Source organism: Melozone crissalis, unplaced genomic scaffold (genome assembly GCF_028551555.1).
Source record: "Melozone crissalis strain CALT ecotype California unplaced genomic scaffold, PUWL_Pcris_2 ptg000026l_1, whole genome shotgun sequence".
NCBI lineage: Eukaryota > Metazoa > Chordata > Aves > Passeriformes > Passerellidae > Melozone > Melozone crissalis.
The window spans coordinates 6,904,620-6,928,845 of NW_026535804.1; the positions used below are offsets into that span (position 1 = coordinate 6,904,620).

The 24,226-nt window shown below is 36.7% G+C and overlaps 2 protein-coding genes across 2 annotated transcripts in view; one reads left to right on the top strand and one right to left on the bottom strand.

The window, feature by feature from the left end:
* Positions 1–24,226, bottom strand: part of BLOC1S3 (biogenesis of lysosomal organelles complex 1 subunit 3) — a 145,401-nt gene that overhangs the window by 22,928 nt on the left and 98,247 nt on the right. The window lies entirely within an intron of this gene.
* On the top strand, positions 822–22,470 carry GLP2R (glucagon like peptide 2 receptor). The gene is made up of 13 exons (XM_054278691.1): positions 822–920; positions 5,175–5,283; positions 5,860–5,964; positions 6,955–7,076; positions 10,078–10,184; positions 10,755–10,911; positions 11,776–11,935; positions 12,066–12,126; positions 14,051–14,120; positions 14,640–14,728; positions 15,803–15,941; positions 21,394–21,435; positions 21,923–22,470. Exons 1-13 carry the CDS (start codon positions 822–824, stop codon positions 22,229–22,231), a joined length of 1,569 nt encoding a protein of 522 aa, XP_054134666.1. The 3' UTR covers positions 22,232–22,470.

Sequence of the window (24,226 nt, forward strand, 5' to 3'; positions counted from 1 at the left end):
GTTCCCTACACAAAGTTTTTTCTGTGTTTTAAGGTGTCATTTATTGGTTTCGGGAGGTGTGTATAAATATATATAAAAATATATTAAAAATAGACATATATAGATATGTACAAACATATGAATATAAATATTAAATAGAAATAGAAATATAAAATAAATATAGATATATGTGTATAAATATATATATGTAAAATATATACATGTGTATATATATATGGATAAACATACACATATATAGAGATATGTATAAATATGTGTATAAATATACATGTATATATATAAATATAACTCTACCTATAAATATAAAATATAGAATAAATATAAAATAAATCTTGTAATAAATATAAATATAAATAGAAATAGAAATAGAAATAGAAATAGAAATAGAATTTCGATATATAAATATGTATGTATGTATGTATGTATGTATGTATGTATGTATTTGTGTTTTTGTGGAGCTGGATTGCATTCTGGAAAAATCACTGGCAAAATTCCTGTGGTGCTTCAAGGGACAGGATCAGCCCTTTAATGTTTTAATAGTTTTCTGCCTCCTTATTGGCTAATGGAGGAGCTGCAGTAAGCAGAGTTTGTGAAGTTTAGACTGAGCTCTCTCTGCCTTTAATCAGAAAAACCAAAGCGGAGTTGGAGTCTAGCAAAGCTAAACATTTCAGGAGATTTCCTCACTTATTGGAAAGAGCATTCATGGAACAGTGGCTTTCATAAAAGAAGACACTTTTACTTCTATTTTTTATTTTTTAATTAATATAATTGATCTTTAGAGTGAAATAGCAGCGTATTGGGGACAAATCTACCCGAAAGGGATGGTGACACTTCTTGCTCTCTGTTCCAGCATGGGACTCTGGTCCAGGATAGCTCCAACCTCTGCCAGCTCTCTCATGGTCTTGTTCCTTGTGAAACAGGTAAGCTAATTCAATAATTAATAATGGACACTGTAAAAGGGAGTTCCTAGAACGTAGCATTTTAACTGCCACAAACAAAAAAGCATCTTTGTACCAAAGATCCTTCTGACATAACAATTAATTTTTTATTGCTAATTAGCCACGAGAAATAATGGCTGCAACACTGTAGAGTTTTATATCAGAACTCTCTCTAAGTCATTTATTACCATTTTATTCTATTAATCCTCATTCATGCAGTGAATAAATTATGTTTACAACGATTTGCACAATCACTTTTCATACCATTATTGATCAGCATTGAATTATACTTGGTTTTCCATTTTCCTATCAGATAAAAACACTGTTATATGAATCACGTTTATTTTCTACTGGTTTTTCTCTGCTCTAAACCCAGCTTTGATTTGTTTCTGGCACTGACTTGTGAGCATTGAATCTCCAATTTGTGAAATCTGTCTGGTTTTGTTCTGCACCTCACGTTCATGCAGAAAGCAAATTAATCTGTATGAGATTTCTGCCTTTATTTCTTGTACAGATCCACTAAACATTTTTATTCTTATTATTTTAATTTTAATTTTAATTTGTTTTTATTTTTTCCCCTTAATCTTTACAAAATTCCAAACCCTTACTTCCTACTTACCTTATAAATAGTAGGGGTTTAGGTACTTAATGAGAAAATATCTCAGTGTAATTCACTTCAAGGAAATTTTCATGTAGGTTTTTAGTAATTCTTATTTCATTATTAATATCAATCTTGATTTGAATAAATTTTTAAAACAGTTACTGATATTTGGTAAATTTCAATTTAACTGAATAAAATTCACAGATATATTTAGGGTTCATTTCTATGAAGTGTATGAGCTTCAGGACAATAAACTGAAAGCAAAAAGGTATTTCTATTCACCTAATCCCCATTTTCTTGGGTTTCTAAGAAAGTGGGTTTGCAGTTGTTTGTGCTGTAGAGCCAATATTTGTGTTTCTAACAATTTTATAAAGAAAAAATTACCAGGAGAAAAAAATATATATTTTTAAAGAAAATATTCCTAATATTTTTGTATAATTCAAATCTAAATCTTCTCTGCATAGAGCTTTTTTTTATAGGACTGAAACAACTCAGATTTGTGAGACACCTCAGACAAAGCATTAGTTCCATCAATGCTGAGAGAAAATCTCCAAATTCTTCTGTGAAATCAAAACTTTGCTAGACTAATCACAGTGAATTAATTTTTCATAGTGGTTCTTGCAACTTGTTTAAAGAAATATGTGCTGTATTTCATTATATTTTATTTCATAAGAAAGAAACATTTAAAGGAATAACAGCCATAAATCTGTTAAAAATATATAAATACACTATATCTGTATTTTCATAAATACAGAAATACTAAAAATATATAAATACACTGTATCTGTATTTTCATAAATACAGAAATACACTATATCAAATACATAAATACACTATATCTGTATTTTCTAGCAAAAACCTCTATAGATAAGAAAAATATCCATCAGAATAAACTTGGATCAGGGCTGAAAGAATTAATAAATATTTTTCAGCTTTTATTTTTAGTTTATGCCTAAATTGAAGGGGCTTTCTCTGTCCATAAGAGCATAGCCTGAATAAACAGAAACATTTCATTTCACTGCCAGCTTAGTATAAAAAATTAAAAAGGTGAAATTCTGACTATACTGTGGTCAGTCATGAAAAACTTAAATTCAAACCGGTCTGGAACCAGATATAATCCATTTCCTAAATGAATGCTTCAGGCAGCATTTTCTTCCGCATCCAACAAATGTCTAAAGAGTGGGGTCTTCCTGGTGCAATCTCAGTAAATATCCAGACACTTCCAGGGAGTTTTGATTAAATTTCCTCATGGGTGAACTTTAGGGCAAGCAGGGGCCAGGCTGGCTGGGTGAGGCAGTTCCCTTTATACCAAAAAGTCTTCAGACAACCTGAAATGCTGTCCAGTGCAGGGCAAAACACCATGGACTTTCTGAGCTTCTTAGACATGGGAGTTTAATTTTCCGTTTTTGAAAGCAGTGGCCAAATGGCAGCTACAGATCAAAGGCTGCGTGTTTCCACTGGTTGAGATCATGGGAAATGTCCATGGAAGTTTGTATGTCTACCATGGAATTTCCACTGTACCTAACCCAAAACTTGGGTCATCATAGAACTTCCCTGGGATTTGTAATCACAACCTGTGTTGTGGTATTTGAGGTATTTGTTGGGGGTGGCATTCACATTCTCTGGAAAAATCCCTTTGCTGCTGGGAAGCTGAGAAGCCTCAGAGAAAAAGGAAAACAATAATTATCTGATTTGCTTCTGCTGTGGCTGTGTTTTGTTCCTTTGGAATGTGTTTGGAGATTGTTTACCCACAGGTGATTGTTTCCCTGGATTCTGGTGTGAGTTGTTTTCACCCTTTGGCCAATCAGGGCCAAGCTGTGTCAGGACTCTGGAGAGAGTCAGGAGTTTTCATTACTATCTTTTTAGCCTTCTGTAAAGAAGTACTCTTTAGTATAGTTTAGTGCAGTATTCTTTAATATAATATAGTATCATAAAACAATAAATTGACCTTCTGAGAACATGGAGTCAGATTCATCATTCCTCCCTGCCACAAGGGCACCCCACAAATACAATAGTTGGATCTGTCAGAGTGCAGCCAAAGGCTGTGTGACCATAACAAATTTATCTCACAAGTCTTTACATCAGTAGTGATTAGGTATTGGCTATGTGACAAAAACAAATTCATCTCACAAATATTTACACCAATAGTGACCAGGTCACTATTATATATACATATTTGGTCACTGTGTGACCAAAACAAATTTACCTCACAGAAATTTACACCAATAGTGATCAGGTATTGGCTATGTGACCAAAACAAATTTATCTCACAAAAATTTACACCAATAGTGACCAGATATTGGCTGTGACTGAGCCTGCAGATTTAAAGAAATGGACAATTCCACCAGGAAGTGATGTGGAACTGTCATTTAGACCTAACCTGCTCCTCACTCTTGTTGGGTAAACTTCCCCATGAGTGTGTATCACTGAGTTCCTCAGCTCAGGAACATTCCCATGGCTATGCATCACTGAGTTCCTCACTTCCAGAACATTCCCATGGCTGTGTATCACTGAGTTCCTCAGCTCAGGAACATTCCCATGGCTATGCATCACTGAGTTCCTCACTTCCAAAACTTCCCATGGCTGTGTAAAACTGTTCCTCACTTCCATGAACATTCCCATGGATGTGCATCACCATTCCTCAGCTCCAGAACATCTCCATAGCTGTGTATCATTGAGTTCCTCACTTTCAGAACTTCCCCATGAGTGTGCATCACTGAGATCCTCAGCTCCAGGAACTTCCCATGGCCATTCCTCACTTCCAGAACATTCCCATGGCTGTGCATCACTGAATTCCTCACTTCCAGAACATTCCCATGGCTGTGCATCACTGTTCCTCAGCTCAGGAACATTCCTCCTCTCCAGGAATGGAACCCAACGAGCTGCCAGGGAGCCACAGCGAGGTTCCCTCTGCATTTTTTGGCCGTTTAACACATTTGTTTATCAGAAACTGGAGTGTTCTTCCTCCAGCCCAGCAGCTCTGTCACAAATGCGTCATCCCCAGGGCTCTGCCTCTCCAGACGGGGTTCACTGACCCACCAGTGTCTGAGGAATCTCCCCTGGCTCCCAGGATTTGGGGGCCTGCAGGAGGGAAATGTCAAGATGCTTATTTTTTTTTTATTTTGGAAACATGCATTCCTTTCTCATGGCTGCTGTAAATATTCTCTCCTTATCTTGCAAGCCCATCCACGGAAGAATGATTTTAGTTTTTCTGCTTCCCTCAAGCTTAAAGTGGATGTCTGGAAATGAGATGAGAGACTAAAAGCAGAGTATTGAGCAGACAACAGTAAAAACATGCATGAAATAGTGAGCCTGCCTAAAAGCTAGACACCAGAACACTGTTCTTGTTTTGAAAGTAAATAAATATGATTTTTCTTCATTAAAATAAAAAAAACCCATAGGTTTAAAGGAACAAAGGTGAAGTTCATAGCCATATATAGTTCTGGTTATAGATCTCAGACAACATCAGGACAACCAACATGTGTTAAAGACGTTTTTAACCTACCATTTTTTCCTCCACTCTCCTCTCCTCTCCTCATTTCTCATTTCTCTCATTTCAGAGTAGAATTTCTTGTAATGGAAAGCAACCTGTCATTAGGGACTAAAAGGTTCTAACTGATTTTTCTCGTGTACAGTATTTTAACTCCCAGGCCAAAGGTTCTCTGCTGGAAAAAACCACTACTGGATGGAACAAATACAAACAGGAATGCTTGAAAATGCTGCAGGAATCATCTGTAGATAGTGGTAAGGAATTAAGCAATGAAGAAATTTATTAAGAATGATGAATATGCAAATATTGTCTTGCTGTATGTCTGTTCCTAAGTTCTAAAGGCAGAACGATTCACCTGACACAAATATTAGCCTGAATTCCCCTGTTTATTTTCCTTTCTCTGTGGTTATACAATCATGAAATCACAGAATACAGAACACCTGAGCTGGAGGGACCCCAAGGATCTCCCAGCGCAGCTCCTGGCCCTGCCTAGACCCCCAAAACCCCACCTTGGGCATCCCTGGAATTCCTGGGGAGCCTGGGCAGTGCCCAGGGATAAGAACAAATTCCTGTGTTTCCCTAAATCCAACCCAAACCTCTCCTGGAGCAGCCCCAGCCATTCCATGGGTTCTGTCCCTGTCACAGAGCAGAGTTTGGAGCTGTCCCTCAAGAGGAATCTGCACGCCCTGCTTGTGATTTTAATCAATAAACTTATCTCATACACATTCATCTGCAATATCTCATTACTCTGGAGCAGCTCAGAGTGGTTTCCATGATTGCTCGTTGTCTGCACAACTTTTTGCCGAACTTTTGTTTGCTTCTCTCCCCAGGAGTACACTGCAATGGGACATTTGATCAGTTTGTTTGCTGGCCTTACTCACCCCCAGGAAATGTCTCTGTTCCTTGTCCTTCATATTTGCCATGGCTGGAAAATGGTAATGTGAAAGTGACACTAAAATATGTTTTTTATATTATATATTAAATATATTAGATAATAGTATATTTGATGTAATTAATAATATCCTTTTTTATGCCAATAAGCATTAAGACACCAAGTTCCTATCTAATTTCACAAACTGCTTCTGCCAACCACTTAGGACAAAACCAGCTCTTCATAATAAACAAAAGCATCTTGCCTGCATGGAATGGAGACTCTTTTTTTTCCTTTCTGAATTCCTACAGAAACAAGATTTCTGGTCACATTTCATGGATGGTTTAAGGTTTTTTCCAATGTCTTGTATTCATACAGAGCTCCTGCTCCATCACAACAAAGCAATTCTCTGAGTTCTGAGCTGAGCAAAACAATAAATTTTGGTTGTTGCTATCACCCTTGAACAATTTCAACTCAAAACTGGTTGAAAAAGCTCAGGTCTGATCAGAAATAAACAGGTGGCAGCTGTTGAAGACAACATCAAACAAACACCAACCAGGGTCCCCACATCTTCCCTCTGATGCTGTGGGCAAATTCCTAATTAGTTCAATTGGGAAAATGCAGTGAAAACCAAGAAAAGTTCATCAGTTCACCCACCTGCTGAAGGTGCACAGAAATGAAAAATCAGCAACATCAGATATTACAGAGAAAGATCATTCCCTGATCACATCCTTGTGCAGTTTTGATTTACCCATTCACGAGCTTTAAGGAAAAATTAATAAAGGGAGATCTCTGTAGGCTCCTCTTTTGGATGTACTGTGTGGGTTTTCTTGTAAAAACAGGTACAACCTGGGAATTTATTTCTGCTGGATCACATTCCTACTTTGTCCTATGTAAATATAAAAAAATATATTGACAAAGATAAAAAAAAATCGTTTTATTCTTTTTTTTAGTATGGGTGGTGTAGTCGATTGTGGAGGTAGAAATCTTTCAAACAAGTATGAAAAATGAAATCTCTATTTTGACCTTTCAAACTGAAACTGTTTACTTTCAGGAAGTGTAGGACATGTATACAGAGTCTGCTTGGATGAAGGGATTTGGCAAACAAAGGAAAATTCCACAGACATTTGGCGGGATAGTTCAGAATGTTCTGAGAAAAATCATTTCCAAAAAAATGTAAGTATGTTTTATATTACAGCTGAAAACTTTAATCTTCCTAATCCTTTCTTGAGTAACTGACAAAACATTTCCATTTAATACCTGCAAAGCATCTTCAGATTTCATTTAAATTACCAGATGGAAAGCTGTTATTTTATTTGTAAGAAGCAGAAAATATTAAAGAAGGGGATTCCTGCTTTAGACGCCACAAGTTATTTTCTGTTCAGAGTCCAGAGTTCACATGGGCTGATTTTCTGCTAATAAAATAGAAAAACACTGCAACTTGTAAAGCAAGCAACATCCCAGCATTTCCACAAATCACATTGGTCTGTGAAAATCACAGAGCTCAGCTTCCCTCCTGAGCCTTTCAGCATTTAATGAGCTGTTAATTGGTATTTCAAAGTTGGGTGGAGGCTGCAGGATTCACCCTCATCCAATGCCATCCTTCCTGTATTTCTCACATTGCGTCAGGCCAGGGGCTGGACTTTATCAGGCAAACTTCTTTTGCCATGGAATTCAGATTTCATTTCAATTACCAGATGGAAAGTTGTTATTTTATTTATAAGAAGCAGAAAAGAAAATATTAAAGAAGGGGATTCCTGCTTAGATGCCACAAGTTATTTTCTGTTCAGAGTCCAGAGTTCACATGGGCTGATTTTCTGCTAATAAAATAGAAAAACACTGCAACTTGTCAAGCAAGCAACATCCCAGCATCTCCGCAAATCACATTGGCCTGTGAAAATCAGAGAGCTCAGCTTCCCTCCTGAGCCTTTCAGCATTTAGTGAACTGTTAATTGGTTAATTCAAAGTTAGCTGGGCAGAGGCTGAAGGATTCACCCTTATCCAATGCCCTCCTTCCTGTATTTCTCACATTGCCTCAGGCCAGGGGCTGGGCTTTGTCAGCCAAACTCCTTTTGCCATGCAATTCAGAATTAGGTCTCTTAGGTAAGCACTATCACCACTGGTTTTTACTTTTTAATACTGAGTGCTTTTCTTACTTTATCAATAACACTGCTGTACTGATGGGTTATGAAACATAATTAGTTTAGTATCTCTGTGTATTACTACATCTTTACTAAGCTCTTTATATGGTAAAGACATGAATTTCCAACTTTCCGTTTATTTGTGCAAATTTAATAAATATTAATTAGTTCTGAGTGTTTTCCAAGGTTTTTGTTGACCATTCTGGATCAGAATATTTGATATTATTTCATCTTGTGTGACAGCAGACAATTTCTTTGAAAGCTTTAACCAGCTTTCCTACCAGCACTAAATGTGGGCTTGTTTTGTTCTATTTAATTGAATAAATTTTATTCCATTTGTTTTATTTCATTGAATAATATGGGCAATTTGTTTGTTTTATTTATTTGAAACCTCCCAAGCTGTTGGAAATCACCCAGAATCAGTATCTTCACACATCAGAGGAATCAGCTTGGTTTCATGTGCTTTGTTTTGGCACAATTAAAATAGCCAAGGTGATAACTTGAGATTTCTGCAAGGTTTTTACCTGCTGGAATGTTTCCATGGAGCAGAGTGACCAATAGCTTGGAATCTCCTGCACCCACACTGGGCTCTTTGACCCCCTTCAAGAGTGATTTGGTTTTATTTCTCTAATAATTGGAATTATTACAGAAAACTGCTGGCAGGAAGACAGTGCTAAAGTCCTAGTTCTGAAGGACTTTTAGTAGAAGAAGAAAAACAGCAAAATCAGTGAGGAAAAGACACAGGTTCCAAGAAAAGCTCTGTAGGCCAAATGTGGATTATGAAAGCCACACATCCTGTATCTCATTGCCCCCTCAGAGATGCTTTCCTTGGGCTGGAAGTTTGAAAAGTTGAGAGGCAGACATAAGCAGCTAAAATGGGAAAAAAATAGGAAAAATAGATGTTAAATTAGGCAAATTGAAAGGAAATTTGTGCAGGGCCAGGAGCTGGACTTCAACAATCTTTGTGGGTACCTTCCAACTCAGGATGTTTATGATAATCTATCAGTATAAGTAGTTCCCTTCCTCCTCTGAGGTCTCATTTGTTGTTCAAAGACATTCAAGACAGCTCTAATTTAATAATTATTATTTTTCCTTTGAACTCAAGACAGAAGTCAGTCTGTTTGAATAGCTCCAGGCAGAGCTGGCTCCCAGCATTGTCAGACACAGCTGGGCAGTGGCTGCGTCCAGGCCACACACACAGGTTCAGTTATCTCTGATTTGGGCTACAAATGGTGTTTGTGCAGGAGAAACCTGGGAATAGTCTGGGAGAGCCTTTGGATTTAAAGAGAAACTCAGGGTGCAAGTGTCTTTGTCACACACTGATTTCAAAAAGCAGTGCAGAGTGTTATTGTTATATTTTCTGAAAAATCCCTTCGCCAGGATTTTTCTCCTGAGAAGCTGAGAAACCTCAGAAAAGAAATGGAAACAACGATTATCTGATTGCTTGGAATGTGGTTTGGAGGTTGCTTACCAACAGGTGCATCTTTGATTGGTTCCATGTTAATTGTTTTTAATTAATGACAAATCCCAGCCAGCTGTGTCAGACTCTGAGTCTGTCATGAGTTTTTATTATAATTCATGTCTAACATTCTGATGTCTCCTTTCTCTTTCTTAGTATAGTTTTAGTATATCAATATGATATGATATGATATTATATGATGATAAATCAACCTTCTGAGATCTTTGAGTCAATTCTCATCTCTCATCTCATCCTAAAAACCCTGACAACGCAACAACAATAAGTAACCACAACAATTAGTAACCTGAGTAGGGATCCAAATCCTGCCCTGGCTCCTTGAAAGAATATTGACTTTTTCAATATATATTTTTTATAGTTACATAGGACAAAGTAGGAATGTGATCCAGCAGAAATAAATTCCCAGAATGGACCTGTTTTTTGCAAGAAAACCCCACAGAGTAGATCCAAAAGAGAAGCCTGTATCTCCATTTATTCAAAAATGTGACCCCAAAGTTCCTGAGCTGTTTCTGCCCTGTCCCCCTTGCCTACATAACACATTTCTCTTCTTTGTTCCCAGGAAGAAGAACACAAACTGCTCACCACATTACAGCTGTTATACACAATAGGATATTACTTTTCTCTCATCTCACTGGTATTAGCTCTGCTTATACTTTCTTTACTCAGGTGAGTAAAAATTCACTTGCATTTTAAATGTACAGAGCCCTGTACTCATATTATTTTTCTTATGAAATTGAAGTTATCATTTAGTTATGAATGAAATTATCATTTAGTTTCCAGTGTTCCAGTACCTGAAGGGGCTACAAAAAAAAAAAGGCTTGGGATGAGCTTTGGAAAAGGGCATGGAGTGATCGGACAAGGGGAATGGCTTTAAGCTGAAGATGGTAGATTTAAATTAGGTGTTAGGCAAAAATTCTTTACTGTGAGGTCATCCACACAAACTGCCCCATGCCTGGAAGGTTTTAAGATCACATCCTGATCTAGTGGAAGGTGTCCTTACCCATGGCAGGGGGATGGAATGAGATGGGCTCTTAGATCCTTTCCAACCCAAACCATTCTGTTTAATTTGTATTTTTCCAAGGAGCAATACAAATGCAATTTCTAAGCAGAATCCATGGATGGCAACAATGTGAATGCAACAGTTGTTATGCTAGGTTTTTGTTGATTTTTAAAAATTTTATTTCTGCAAATTACATATGTTCTGGAGGATTCATGAATTATTTTTTTCTCCCCCAGAAAACTTCACTGCACAAGAAACTACATCCATATGAATTTATTTGCATCCTTTATCCTGCGTGCTGCAGCAGTTCTTATTAAAGACTCTGTGTACAACAATATTTACTCAAAAAGACCAAATGATGAAAGTGGATGGATTTTATACCTCAGTCCTGAGGTAATGTGTCAATTCATGGCTGATAATAAATGTCTGCTTCTAGTGCTCATAACAGTTAGAGTTTTGGAATTTTCCCTACAGCATCAAGTGTTGAGGTGTTTGTAAGTTGAGCTTTGGAGGCTGAAATTTTGTTGACGAAAATTGGAGTAATCAAGATGAAATTCTAATTTTAAGAGATTTCTTTTAAATGAATAGGAGGAAGAAATTAATTAATTTTAATATTTAGAAACAGCCACTTAAGCAAAGCATCTCACACCTTGTAGCCTTTAGAAAGAAATCTCTGTTTATTTGGCATAGATTATCTATATATCTATATATCTATATATCTATATATCTATACCTATATATCTATATCTATATCTATTATATAGATATTATATCTATATATTACAATATAGACAATATAATATAATATCTGTATTTTATAACCTGTATCTAACATGCATATTATATTAGATATATTATAATATATACTATATTATTATATAGTATGTCTATATAGTATATTATAATACATTCTATAACTATATAACTATATAATAGAAATTATATATTATATAAACAATTATATTGTATATTATACTTCTAATAATTATATATTAGCTATATACATTATCTAGTTTTTATATCTTAAATAAAATAAATAAATAAATATTTATAAATACTATAATAATAGAATATTTATAAATATTATAATATTTACTATTCCTCTATGTTGTTGCAGGAATAGAGTTTACCCATGTTAACAAGGAAAATTATCTGCAAGATAATTAAAGATAATTATTATTTTAACAGCTCACCAGTAAAAACTCTCACATTCAGATCAGGATATCTACATTTACTCCTGTTCTCTCATCCCTACAGATTGTAATCATCTGCAGGACTGCCCAGTTTTTCATGCACTACTTTGTGGGGGCAAATTACTTCTGGCTGCTGGTGGAAGGGATTTATCTGCACACGCTGTTGATAACTGTGGTGCTCTCTGAGAGGAGGCTGCTGCAGACGTACATTGTCATAGGATGGGGTGAGTCCACAACTGCTCCAAGCTCTGATTTTCTTTTGCTTTGCTGAGTCAGTGGAGGATATTTTTTAAAGGAATGAAAACAATCTACTTCTAGAAGCTTGGCTGGAATAGATTCTTCTTTTCTTTTCAGTTGTTCCAATCCTGTTTGTGGGCCCATGGGGAATAAGCAGATCCAAACTGGAGAACACTGGGTAAGTTATTAAATAAATTGTTCTTTGGAATCCTGACTTTTTTTGCTTGGCTGTACCTGACAGAAAAACTGACCAGCAAATTATCAGATTATACTGCACATATGGATATTTGTTACACTTTCAAGGTTCCCTTTAGTACTTTTACATTAAGAAAAAAACTTTAAAAAATTATAAAATAACCTACTGGCAATTCTCAGATTTCCTTATGTATTTAGCAATTCTCAGATTTCCTTATGCATTTAGCAAGGAGTAAAATGAACTTTCACTGTTGCTGAAATGTTCATCCATTTACATGAGGAAACTGGATATTTTACCTCAGTCCATAGGAAATATTTTAATTCATAGCTGATAATAAATGTGTGCTTCTAGTGGTCATAACAGTCACAGTTTTGGGAGTTTGCCCTACAGCATCAGCTGTTGAGGTGTTTGTAAGCTGAACTTTGGATGCTGAAATTTTGTTGATAAAAGTTGGGGTAATCAAGATGAAATCCTGATTGTAAGAAATTTCTTTTAAATGAATAGGAAGAACAAATTAATTCATTTTAATATTTAGAAACAGCCACTTAAGCAAAACAACTCACACCTTGTGTCAGTCATGTCAGTAAGGAGAGGAGTCCAGTGCTTTCCTTGGAAAAAGAAATCTACACTACAAAGGAAATCTACCATCTACACTTTGAGTTTATTTCATATTCACTGCCACTTTTTAAAGAAAAGAAAAAGTAATTTTTAATGGAAGCTCATGGCCAGACCAGATAGTGATATTTGGTGAGAAATTTGCATCAGCAAGCAGCAGTTCCTGCTCTGAGTGATGCTCTTGGTGACAGCCCATAAACTTTGTTGTGAAAAATGCCAATCACTTGTTTTTAGAATTTTAGTAGTTTAATAGTAATAAAGTGGTTATAAAAAGAGTAATATAATTAGAGTAATAAAAATTTGGACAATTAGGATTTAGGATAATATGAGACAATAGAAACAAAGAGTTACAGATGGTCTGGGTTTCTCTTTCTGGGCAAAATAAGCCCAAAAAAGACACACATTAACAGAGGATTAACCCTTAAAAGCAACAGCCTGTTGCATATTCATACACTTCATACATGATGCATAAATTCCATTCAAATACAGGATTCTGTCTGGTCAGTGTCAGTTTCTTCCTCTGAATCCTGACAGCTCTTCAGGTTTTAACCCAAAACTATATTTAACACACTACTTAAGAAAATTAATACAGCATCCCTTTCTAACATAACACATATAATATCCATTTTAATATTTGCAAAAAGCCAATCATAAAATACACATTTTTCACATTTGTGCTTTATGTATGGAATCTTTTGTTCTCCCTTTATTCTTTGTGGTTTCTAGAGAATTTTATTTGCAACGCCAACATGGACAATAAGCAACATCCAAGCCATAATTATGGTCTTACCGAGTCAGATAAATTCTAAATGACAAGCCAAGATCCTACAGAACCTCAGGCTAATTAGCAAGAAGAAATAGGACAAATCAGAGGGGTAAAGGAGGAGAAAAAGAGACAGCTGCAAGGAAACTGCATGCACATTTTTTATCAGATCAAGAAGCATGGTCACAATTCCCAGTTCATTCATTTCCAGTCTCCAGTTTCAGATAGATAATTTAAGTAGGATTTTTTCCATTCTGAGGGTTTGGTGTCATGTTTTGTGGATTCAAAGACTGAGTTTGATGGATAGTTCTGAAGTTTATGGTCCAGGGAAACCTTTATCAACATTGATGTGAAAAGATCTTCAGAGCTGTCGGTGAAACTCTTCCTAGTTTTATTCCATTTCTTCTGGGGGCCACCTGAAAATGTTGAACTTCACCAAGTTCCTTTTGAAATAAATAGACAAGTTATTTGAGCATTCTAACTTACTTTTTCCCTATCAAAATAATTATACTTTAAATTCTTCTCCAGGTGCTGGGGAACAAATGAACACATGGGGATCTGGTGGATCATCCGAGGACCAATGTTGTTTTCCATTGCAGTAAGAATTATATAACCTGTATTATTTTCCCCTCTTTGGTCTTTGTAATTAGTGCCATTTTTGTCCTTCAAAATTTTGGAACAAATAAGGCACAGTTTCCTATCACAGAAATATCAAAATAATACTTTATATTTCAATAATTCATATTTCATATTTCAATAATTTCATAATATTTCAATTTTCATATAATATGACAGAAGGGATAAAGTTTTGTTCAGAAAATGTTGAAGCAGGGTTCTGTGTTAAAAACATGAAATGTGATTTTGTAGTGGAAGATGTATGTAAATCAAATGTATCAAATTATATGCCAGGCTGAATAAGGCAATGCAAAGTTACTCAATTTTGCATATTTATTATGTGACAATAACCTGCTTGTATTCAAACTTCAGCCCAGCTGCATTCCAGTTATTTGTTGGCAAATTTTGCAGGTGATTAATATCAATTATACATTTATTTAGTTGTTAACTGATGAGTGTAATAACATTTGCTCTAAGTAAACCATATGTGTTTTCCTTCAAGGTTAACTTTGTCATCTTCTTAAAAATTCTCAGAATGCTGATTTCCAAACTGAAAGCTCAGCAAATGACCTTCCATGACTACAAATACAGGTGTGTAACAAATGACACAGAAGTCCTGATAAATTTTCCTTGAGTTAGGTCTTATGAGCTCTTATTGAATTTATCACACTTGAGATAGCTTAGATACTGTGAATGGTATGAAATCGGTAGGATGGTTTTTGAGGTAGTGTTGGAAACAGAAAAAGTTTAATGAAAGGCAAAATAACAAAACTTTTTTAGAGGAAAAACTGAGCCAGGGCAAGAGGTTTTTGTTAAACCACTTTACAAAAGTGGGTATTTCTTTTGTTCTCTTCTTTTTCTAGTGAATTACTTAGGTGGGACTTTTTTGGCCTCTGAGCAATTGGGTAACTCTAGGTCTGAGGTGAAGTTTTAGAGGACTTATGAGGTGTCTTTTAATGAAATTGAGGAAGCAACTTTTGGGCTTTTTGGTTCTTTTTAAGTAGACAAAGAATAATTTCGTCACTTTGTTAACAGAGGGTCTATTCCTCCAAAGTCCGGGCCCCTTTCTAAACATTTTGTCACATCAAAAACTTGTCAGCTTCCCCTAAAGATGTACCCACCACCTCCAGGAGTAACAGGTATCCAGAATATGGGAAATAGCTATATTCTGAATATTCTGAATAGATATTCTGAATAGCTCCCCAGACATTTCCATATCTGGGAGCAAAGGCAGCTCAGCACCTGTGCTGAGTTTTGGGGGCATTTTCACAGAAGTTTTTCTTTTTTTCTTTCTGAGATCTCTGCCCTCAGGTATCTCCTCTCACTCCTGTGCCTCTGCTGCTGTGACACATCTTTCCCTTTGTCACCAAAATTTGGGAAGAAAAAGAAAAACTCTCTAGCACTATGTTTCTGGCCTGACAGAGAATCAGAATGACTTTATTCTGGCCAGGATGTGCCATGGAATACATTTCATTTACAGAAGCCTCTTAACTAGACTTTCCACAGATATATGCCTACATTATCAAAATCACAAAACTTCTACTACCATTTCAAAGTCAGAATATTGAGGACATGATTTTGGATTAATTTCTTTGTCTCTGAACTTTTGATTTTTGGCTCCAAGGATGTTAAAAAAATACAATAATCAAACATTTTCTTTTTAAGATTGGCAAGATCTACACTTGTGCTGATTCCATTGTTGGGGATCCACGAATTTGTATTTACCTTCATCACTGATGAACAGGTGGAAGGACTATCAAGACATATAAGACTTTTCATTCAGCTGACAATGAGCTCATTTCATGTAAGTTCTGAAAATATTGGTTTTTGTGTTTTGCAAATATTGGTTTTTGGGTTCATAGATCCATCTGCATTTGCTGCTCACCACAGTTACAGTGAATTCTGATTTAATATTATATCCCAACCTACAATATCTCTAAATACACCATTGCAGTAACAAGATAAAACACTCATAAATAAATATGATAGATCCAAACACCAAAAAAAGGAGTTTGACATTAAAAAAAAATAGGTGTTCTCTGATAATAGGCAACAGCTAATCACAGACTTCTGAAAACAGGATTAAAATGGTTCATTTAAAACACTCCCAGCCAAAATTATAACCATGAGAATGTAATACAAGGTTTGGGCTCCATTTTCCTAAAGGATGTTTGTTTACCTCACCTGCAAAGTGACACTGCCAGGTGCACACTCACAAAAGTTCTGTACACCTGCATCCATTTTTAGTTAGATTTAGGAGAAAATTTGTCAGAGCCCTCACATGATGGGACAGAAAAATGGAGCAGCATCTGCAGGTGGAAAAGAAGTTTCTCACCCACCCAGTCAGGGGTGTTTTACAATGTTCAGGCACTTGGCTCCTCTTCAGTCCCCCTGTGTGGTGGTGTTTGCAGGGGTCCCAGGATGAGGGAAGAGATGAGGATCTGACTCCATGTTTCAGAAGGCTGATTTATTATTTTATTATATTTATTATATTCAAAGAAAATTATGTGTTAAAACTATACTAAAAGAATAGAAGAAAGGATTTCATCAGAAGGCTTGAAAGGAATGAGAATAAAATCTTGTGACTGACCAGAGAGTCTGAGACAGCTGGACTTTGATTGGCCATTAATTAAAAACAACCACATGAGACCAATCCCAGATGCACCTGTTGCATTCCACAGCAGCAGATAACCATTGTTTACAATTTCATTTCTGAGGCCTCTCGGCTTCTCAGGAGAAAAATCCTAGCAAAAGGATTTTTCATAAAACGTGTCCGTGACACCCCTGCCTTAGTTTGGTTTGAGCAGGAAGAAGCTGAGGAGAGGGAGGGAGTGTGGCTGTGGATCTCAGCTGCAGCACTGGGGTGAAGGAGCCACATTCCAACCAAAGAGAGTTCCAAGGAGCCACATTCCATAACCAAAGAGTTCCAAGGAGCCCAGACCCCAGGGTGAGCTGCTCTGGAGCTCAGGGTGGTTCTCAGATGGCCACTCATGCACAGGCTGTGCCTCATGGAACCATCTCCAGTTTGCCAAGCACTGGGCAGTGGCAGAAACATCTGTCTGTCTGTCTGGAGTGCTGCAGCCCTGCTAAATAATGAATTTTTGAGAGACTGCTAATGAACCTGCCCAGAAAATTTGTACTTTACCCACATCTCCCTCCTTTGATCTTCCTGGGGCACCAGAACAGCAATTTTCAGATCTTTCTTTGCTGCAAAGCCCAGGTGTTGGGGAAGATGAAACAGGAAAGCCTTATAAATATGATTGCCTGGCAAAAGATTTTGAGAATATGGAAACTATAAGCGAGATTGAAATGAAAGCAAGCTTTGAGATCCCTCAGTTACTGAACAACTGGAAAACAATGGTGTGGCCAGCTGAAGGTAATCCCCTTTTGATGGAACAACACCCTCTGCTTGCAGACAGCTCCAAGGGTCAGAGCAGACCCTGCTGGCTTGGCAGAAGGGGCCCAAAGAGGAGTTTTTAGGGTTTAAAATGTAACACAGTATGGGAATATAATGATTCCTGTAGGCTGTATGGAAATGCTATAGGATTTGTATCTTGTACTAGATTGGTTAGTGAGAATCAGAATATTCAACACAGAAGAAGATTTATTGTATTGTAATGGGAACTTCACTCTCTTATGCTTTTTCTCTCTTACCCTCTCATCCTCTCTCCCTCTCTCTCCCTCTTTGGGGCCTGCTCTGAGCTGTGGCTGGCAGCTCCCAGCAGGCCCCTGCACCCAGGCCCTTTGCAATAAACCCCAAATCCCAAAAGGCCCCTGCACCCAGGCCCTTTGCAATAAACCCCAAATTCCAGCAGGGCCCTGCACCCAGGCCCTTTGCAATAAACCCCAAGTTCCAGACCTGGCTGCAGAGATCTCTGATCTCTGTCTGTCCCCACCGTCCTGTCCCCCAGCACTCCTACACCAGGAATCTCTCTGGTTCCAGTGGCTGCTCCTCAGCAATTCACTGCTCTGACACCGCTGCCCTCTTCTGCAGCCTGAGGCCATCTGAGCCTTTTTTTGCTGCACTTTCCCCACAATTTATCATAATCCTGGGTTTTTCCCTTTGCATAAATGCACCTGTGCTCTGGTGCGTGTATGCATCAGTGTTTTGGCACTGTTATTGAGGCTGTAATTTAAAATTTACACCACAGCTTGAGGGGGAAAATGTCCCAATGACAGCAGAGAATTCCTGGAGAGCCACAGCCCCGAGGAGCCTGCTGACATGGTGTTCACAAAATCCCAGGATTATTTGGGTTGGAAGGGACCCTAATGTTGGAGTATAAGTTCCTTGGTTAGAAATATCCTTACTTGGAGAGGTTGCAATGCCTAGATGTTATTTTAAAAGTGCAGAATCATTTTAAGTGAAGATTTTATTTACTGGCTTGTGCAAAGAAATCTGATATATAAACCAGCTTACTTATCCTTGCTAAAGAACACAAACTTCATTCCTTTTAGAGAAACATGCATGAGCTTGGCAGCGTGTCATGCTTTAGAAGCAAAGCTCCATTAAAAAATACCCAGAGATCTCAGCCAATGTTTATTGCAGATTCTCTTTTTTAGCTGCAGCATTATTTATGAAGGGATTAGCCAAAAAGCACATAAACTGTACCCAATTACATTTGTTTAGTCTGTAAATCTTCTCAGTAGTTTAAAAAGGCAGTTAAACTGTTTTGTTAAAGAAAAACAATTATCCCTGGGACCTCAGCTGAAGGTTTAACTCAAAACATTTTCAAGGAGCACAAAATTAAATTCTAAATAGGAGTTCTGTTGTAGGTAGGATGCTGCTTTGCTTTAGGAAATGGGGAAATCTAAACATCTTGGCTCCCTTGTGCATGGAAATTGTTTCCCTCTGGAAAAAAACCACTGGTTTCTGGTGGAGAGAACCCAGTTATTTGATGAGTAATTTATCACATTCCAATTGTCATTAAAACTGAAGAGCAAATTTGAGGTTTAGGTGTGCATCTGTCCTTTCCCATTGGTGTTTCTGCTAATGAACATTTATTCTGAATTTCTGATTCTCTTTAACTCTATAATCACTTATTATCATTAATTTCACCCATTATCATTAATATAATTTTCATTCACACTGGGATAATTCTGAAAAAGGGTGTTTGAGAAGTCACAACACACTGGGAAGCTTTCTATGTGTGAAAATTAATTTACTGGGAGAAAAATGAGTAAGCATTTAAGAAACCAGGATTTAATGAGGTGAACATCAAATATAAATAATCAGTGAAGTTTTCCTCCCTCTGGGGGGATTTTACAGCGCTTGTCACTCCTGCTCTGACCCTGCAGCAGCAAAGGAGATTCCCAGAGGATTTCAAACCGAAACCAGCCCAGGGAGCCTCACAGGCAGCTGAGCCCCTGCCTTTCTCACCAGGCTCAGGAGTTTAATTTAAATCCTCTTTCTGCTTGTGGTGCCTGTGAGGCCAGATTTACAGTTTGTACCCATAACAAAAACCCCCAAACCACTCAGCAGTCAGGAACTTTCTACCCCCCAAAAAAAAGAGAACGGCTTCCAGGAGCAGGAGAAGTTCTGCATAAAAAGTTGCTTTTTAAGCTGGTAAATTTGTATTTAATATAATTTATTTAAATATTTAAATATTAGATGAGACTACATTATATATTTATGTGATATATATATAAAACATAAATATCACCTATTAATATCACCTATTAACTCTATAATCACCTATTATCATTAATATCACCTATTATTAACTAATATCACCTATTATTATCACCTATTAATAACACCTATTTTTAACTCTATAGTAACTTATTATCATTAATATCACCCATTATCATTAATATACCCATTAACTAATATCAGCTATTATTAACACCTATTAATATCACCTATTATTAACTCTAATTAACTATATCTTCCTACATTAACCCAGGTGAAAAATGATAGAAATAAAATACATGAAAAAGCAATTTTTTTTGAAAAAGCAATTTTTTTTGCTGTTTCTCCTGTCCCCGTTTCCACTGGTGTGGCAGATAAACTGCACATATGCTGAAGGAATTAATGACTCCAAATAATTCAGGACTGCTGGAAAATTAACAGCAGGCTCAGAATGCTGTTGGTTAATTTTAGGTATAATGAAAAATGTTGAAGCTTCTGTGTATGAGGATTTCTTTTTAAACTTTTGTCTGAGCAAAGCAGAAATATTTCTGGAAAAAAGTGAGTGTGGGAACAATCAAATGCTGTCAGCTGAATTGCACCTTTGTAGCTGTGATATAAATATTGCCTTGGACTCAGAGTATTTATTCTCTTAATCAGAACTTGTGTCACAGATGCTTTTAGACAACCAAAAAAGGGAATTTCCTGAAGCAGGGGGAATAAATCTGCATCTCTGTGGGGCTGAGATGCAGCCTGTAAGCTGCTTTAGCCTGAGACCAAACCCAGACACAGAGAGGCAAATGGAAATTATAATTTTGGGATTTTGGTTTAAAACAAGTTGTATCTGTAGGGTTTTTTAAGGTGTTTATCTGAATCAGTTTCAAAGAAAAAACAGCAATTCCACATGGCCATAACAATATAGCTGAACTTTGAGCTAACACTAATAATTTAATATAGAAATAATTTGTAAAATGAACCCAAATGAGCTCTCAGTAGAATAATTCACGAACCCAAACAAGCATAGAGATAATAATATGAGAAACCAAGCTGCATTTTTTTATTTTACCACGTGGAAATAGCAGCAGTCGCAGTATAACAGCAATTTGGGAAAAACCCCAATAAAACCCCAATATTATGTGGTAGCAAAATGAAGATAAAACTGGGGTTTGTAATCTGTAAATGTATTATATTTTACATATATATATATATATTTAAATTACATAAATAATATATATTATTATAAATAAAATATGTGCATAATTTTATATATACATATATATACATATATGTAAATATATATTTATAGAAAGGATATAATATATATTATATAATATATGTTTAAATGTATATAAATAAATACATATATTAAAAATTATATAAACATATATAATTTATATTCTTCAGCATCTGCACAAAATGTGCCCTGCACTTGCCAAGAAAGTGCCCAAAAACAAATGACTGGGTACTTCATTAATTAATAAGAAATAAATAAATACAGCAACCAGTTTCCTTTTTGAACATTAAGAAGCACTGTTTGTATTTATGGTTTTAACATTATTGTCACCTTTAAATTAGAGCCTCGGGTATTTCCTGCACACTGATTTTTCCTCTCGCTCCCTTTCTCTTACAGGGTTTTTTGGTGGCAGTTCTCTATTGCTTTGCTAATGGAGAGGTAAGACAATGCTGTGAGAGAAGCTTTTAGTTCATTTTAGTAAAATGCTTTTAGTACATTTTAGTTCATTTTAGTAAAATGTATTAATGTAAAATGCATTAATGACACCAAGAAGGACGAACACACTGACCAGCTCTGCTTATTGAGAGCATGTGTGCATTCTTTTGAGCTGCAAAATTGTTTTGAGTGAAGAGAACAGCAAGAACTAGCAGAGGTTTGGACTCAAACGCAAAATATTCTGTCTTCCTGTAGTTTAAAACCGTGCCCTCCCCCTTGCAATAAACCCCAAATTCCAAGCCCTAGCTTCAGAGATCTCTGGTTCCCACCCATCCTGACCATCCCACCCCCCTATTCACTCCTACAAAACCCCAAAGGGGCAGGAAGCTCAGCACTTCACAGTTCCTCTCATTTTACACCTGGTGTTTGTGTCAGGGGACTCCAGGGTGCTCGCATGCCATTACCAATGATTATTTTCTCCTCTCCTCAGGTGAAAGCAGAGCTGCAGAAGCAGTGGTCCCGTTTCCTGCTGGCAGATCCCTTGGGCTGCAAGCTCTGCTTTCTAGGGGAAAACATCAAATACCTCAGGAAATGTTCGCAGAAAAGGAAAAAGCAGCCCCTCAGCAGCAGGCACCACTTGTGCCTGGAGGTGAGCGAGCCCTGGGAGCTGCAGCTGCAGAAGAGGCAGAGCCCAGGGGCCAAGGCAGGCCCTCCCCAGATGAGCATGTCTGACAGCAGCGAGGGAGAGGTCACCACTGCAGAGACCACCGAGGAAGTCTTTGAGGAAAGTGAGATTTAGGGAGATTTCCCCTGGGACAGCAGCTGCCAGCAGGAAAAGAAGTGTTCATCTCTCAGCTGCAGCTGTGCAGAGCTCTGGGATGGAGCAGTTGATGTCCCAGGTGTTCCAGTTGTCTTGGGCTGAGAAAAATGTGATTTATTGGAGGTTGCTAAGCTGTGTGCCTGGAGAAGAGGTCTTCTGGATGGAGAGTTTTTGCTTTGAGCTGACATTTCTGTAGCATACACAAGGAAGCAGGATGAGCTCTGGAGACACATATTGTCAGCTTCATCCATATGGGACTGGCTTGAGTCACGTCATGAGAAATCAGTTTTTCTCTTTCATAGGAGTGGTTCATGAATAGAGAGATGTGTGTGGAAGACTCCTTCCTTCACAGACTGAAATCATACCCTATCTCAAGAAATCCATCCCAATTTTAGAACAAACCAGACCAAACACACACACACACACAGACATCTTTATATATGCATATATAGATTAATATTTATATATACATGCATATATATATATACATGCATATATATATATATACATGCATATATATATGTATATATATATGTATATATATATGTATGTGTATATATATATATATATATATATATATATATATATATATATAACCAAAAAACAAACTTGGGAAGAACCAAGCCTTTTCTCGCATTTTTGAGCATCTTCTTAAAGTTTACTGCTGGATATGTCATTATGAGATGAAAACCCAAAACACTTCCATGGAATGTGCCCAAATGAAATGTTCTGATAGAATTTTTGTTACATTTTTTTTTCTTTTTTTTTTGACACAAGCCACTGTGACTTCTGGTTTGCCCTACACGTGTCCTTAATGACAAAACAGTGGTAAGTGCTGCCTCCACCTTCCTCCCAGGGGACCCAAAATGGATAAAAACATGGGATTGTGACAGCACCGAGAGTATTGTGAAGCCCTTCTTACTCCATTTAACAAGAGCCATGGGAAAGTTTCATTTCTCACATCCAAACTCATCCAGAGACCTATGAAATGCAATCAAGTTTGTAATTATTCTATGATTCCACTTCCATAACTTAGCAATGCTTTTCTGATTATTTATCAGGCTACAAAGGTTTAGCCATGCAACCTGTGGCATTTATACTCTTTTATTGCAAAGAACAGATAAATTCATTGACTAGCACTAGTTCAAGAACCTATTTCTGACACTTTAAAAAAGTATTTCTTTTACAGTTCTATCTCTGTTACCTATTTAATCAATACCAAGTTGTATATTTCAGTGATATATTAATAAACTGTAAATGTTTGATCTATTTTAAAATAATTTATCTGCAGTTTTAAAAGATGTTTTTTACCCAAATGTGAAGTTTGCTTATATAGAATTTTACTGCAATGGATTTCTTCAGCAGCCACTGGAAACAGCAGACAGCACACATGCACACTTTGTGTCTTCCTCAATTTAAAACAGACTGATTTCTTCTAGAGCCATTGTTTAAGATATTAAAGAGACTGAAGAGATTTAGAATGTGTTTTACTTAGGTGTTAAAGACATTGAAATTGTAAGATTTTATGGCATCTCAGTGAAATAGTTTACTTTTTAATTGCATTTTAAAGATTTTCATGTGGTCAAGAAACCAATTTTCTGTGTTTTGAACAGCAGTTCCTCTAGCTGCATTTTCTCCTCTCTATTATGTGTTTGGGCTCTTTGCCTCTTTCAGTTTATAAAAATCAACTCTTGTTATATAAGCAAGCCCTGTTGGCCTGAGGTCTAATCCAGACAAAAACAACCATCACATGGATTCCTTCACAAAGTGCCTTTCTAAGTAGATAACAGCAAGAATACAGCATTATTTATTTTACAGAATTATTACAAGCTCCTAATTTCTAAATATTTCTAGAAGACAGCAGCGAACCTCACAATTCACATATGTGGGAAGGCATCACTGTCACTGCTAGAAATGAAGGGATGGGACTATTTTTAAGTTAAGAACAATTTATTGTTTAGATAAACATCAATC

What these genes read in the sequence shown, in the direction of transcription:
- GLP2R (XM_054278691.1), top strand. Translation starts at nt 822, where the DNA reads ATGGTGACACTTCTTGCTCTCTGTTCCAGCATGGGACTCTGGTCCAGG. An exon ending in TCTTGTTCCTTGTGAAACAG is followed by an intron (nt 921 to 5,174) that starts GTAAGCTAATTC and finishes TCTCGTGTACAG; the next exon opens with TATTTTAACTCCCAGGCCAA. An exon ending in ATTGCTTTGCTAATGGAGAG is followed by an intron (nt 21,436 to 21,922) that starts GTAAGACAATGC and finishes TCCTCTCCTCAG; the next exon opens with GTGAAAGCAGAGCTGCAGAA.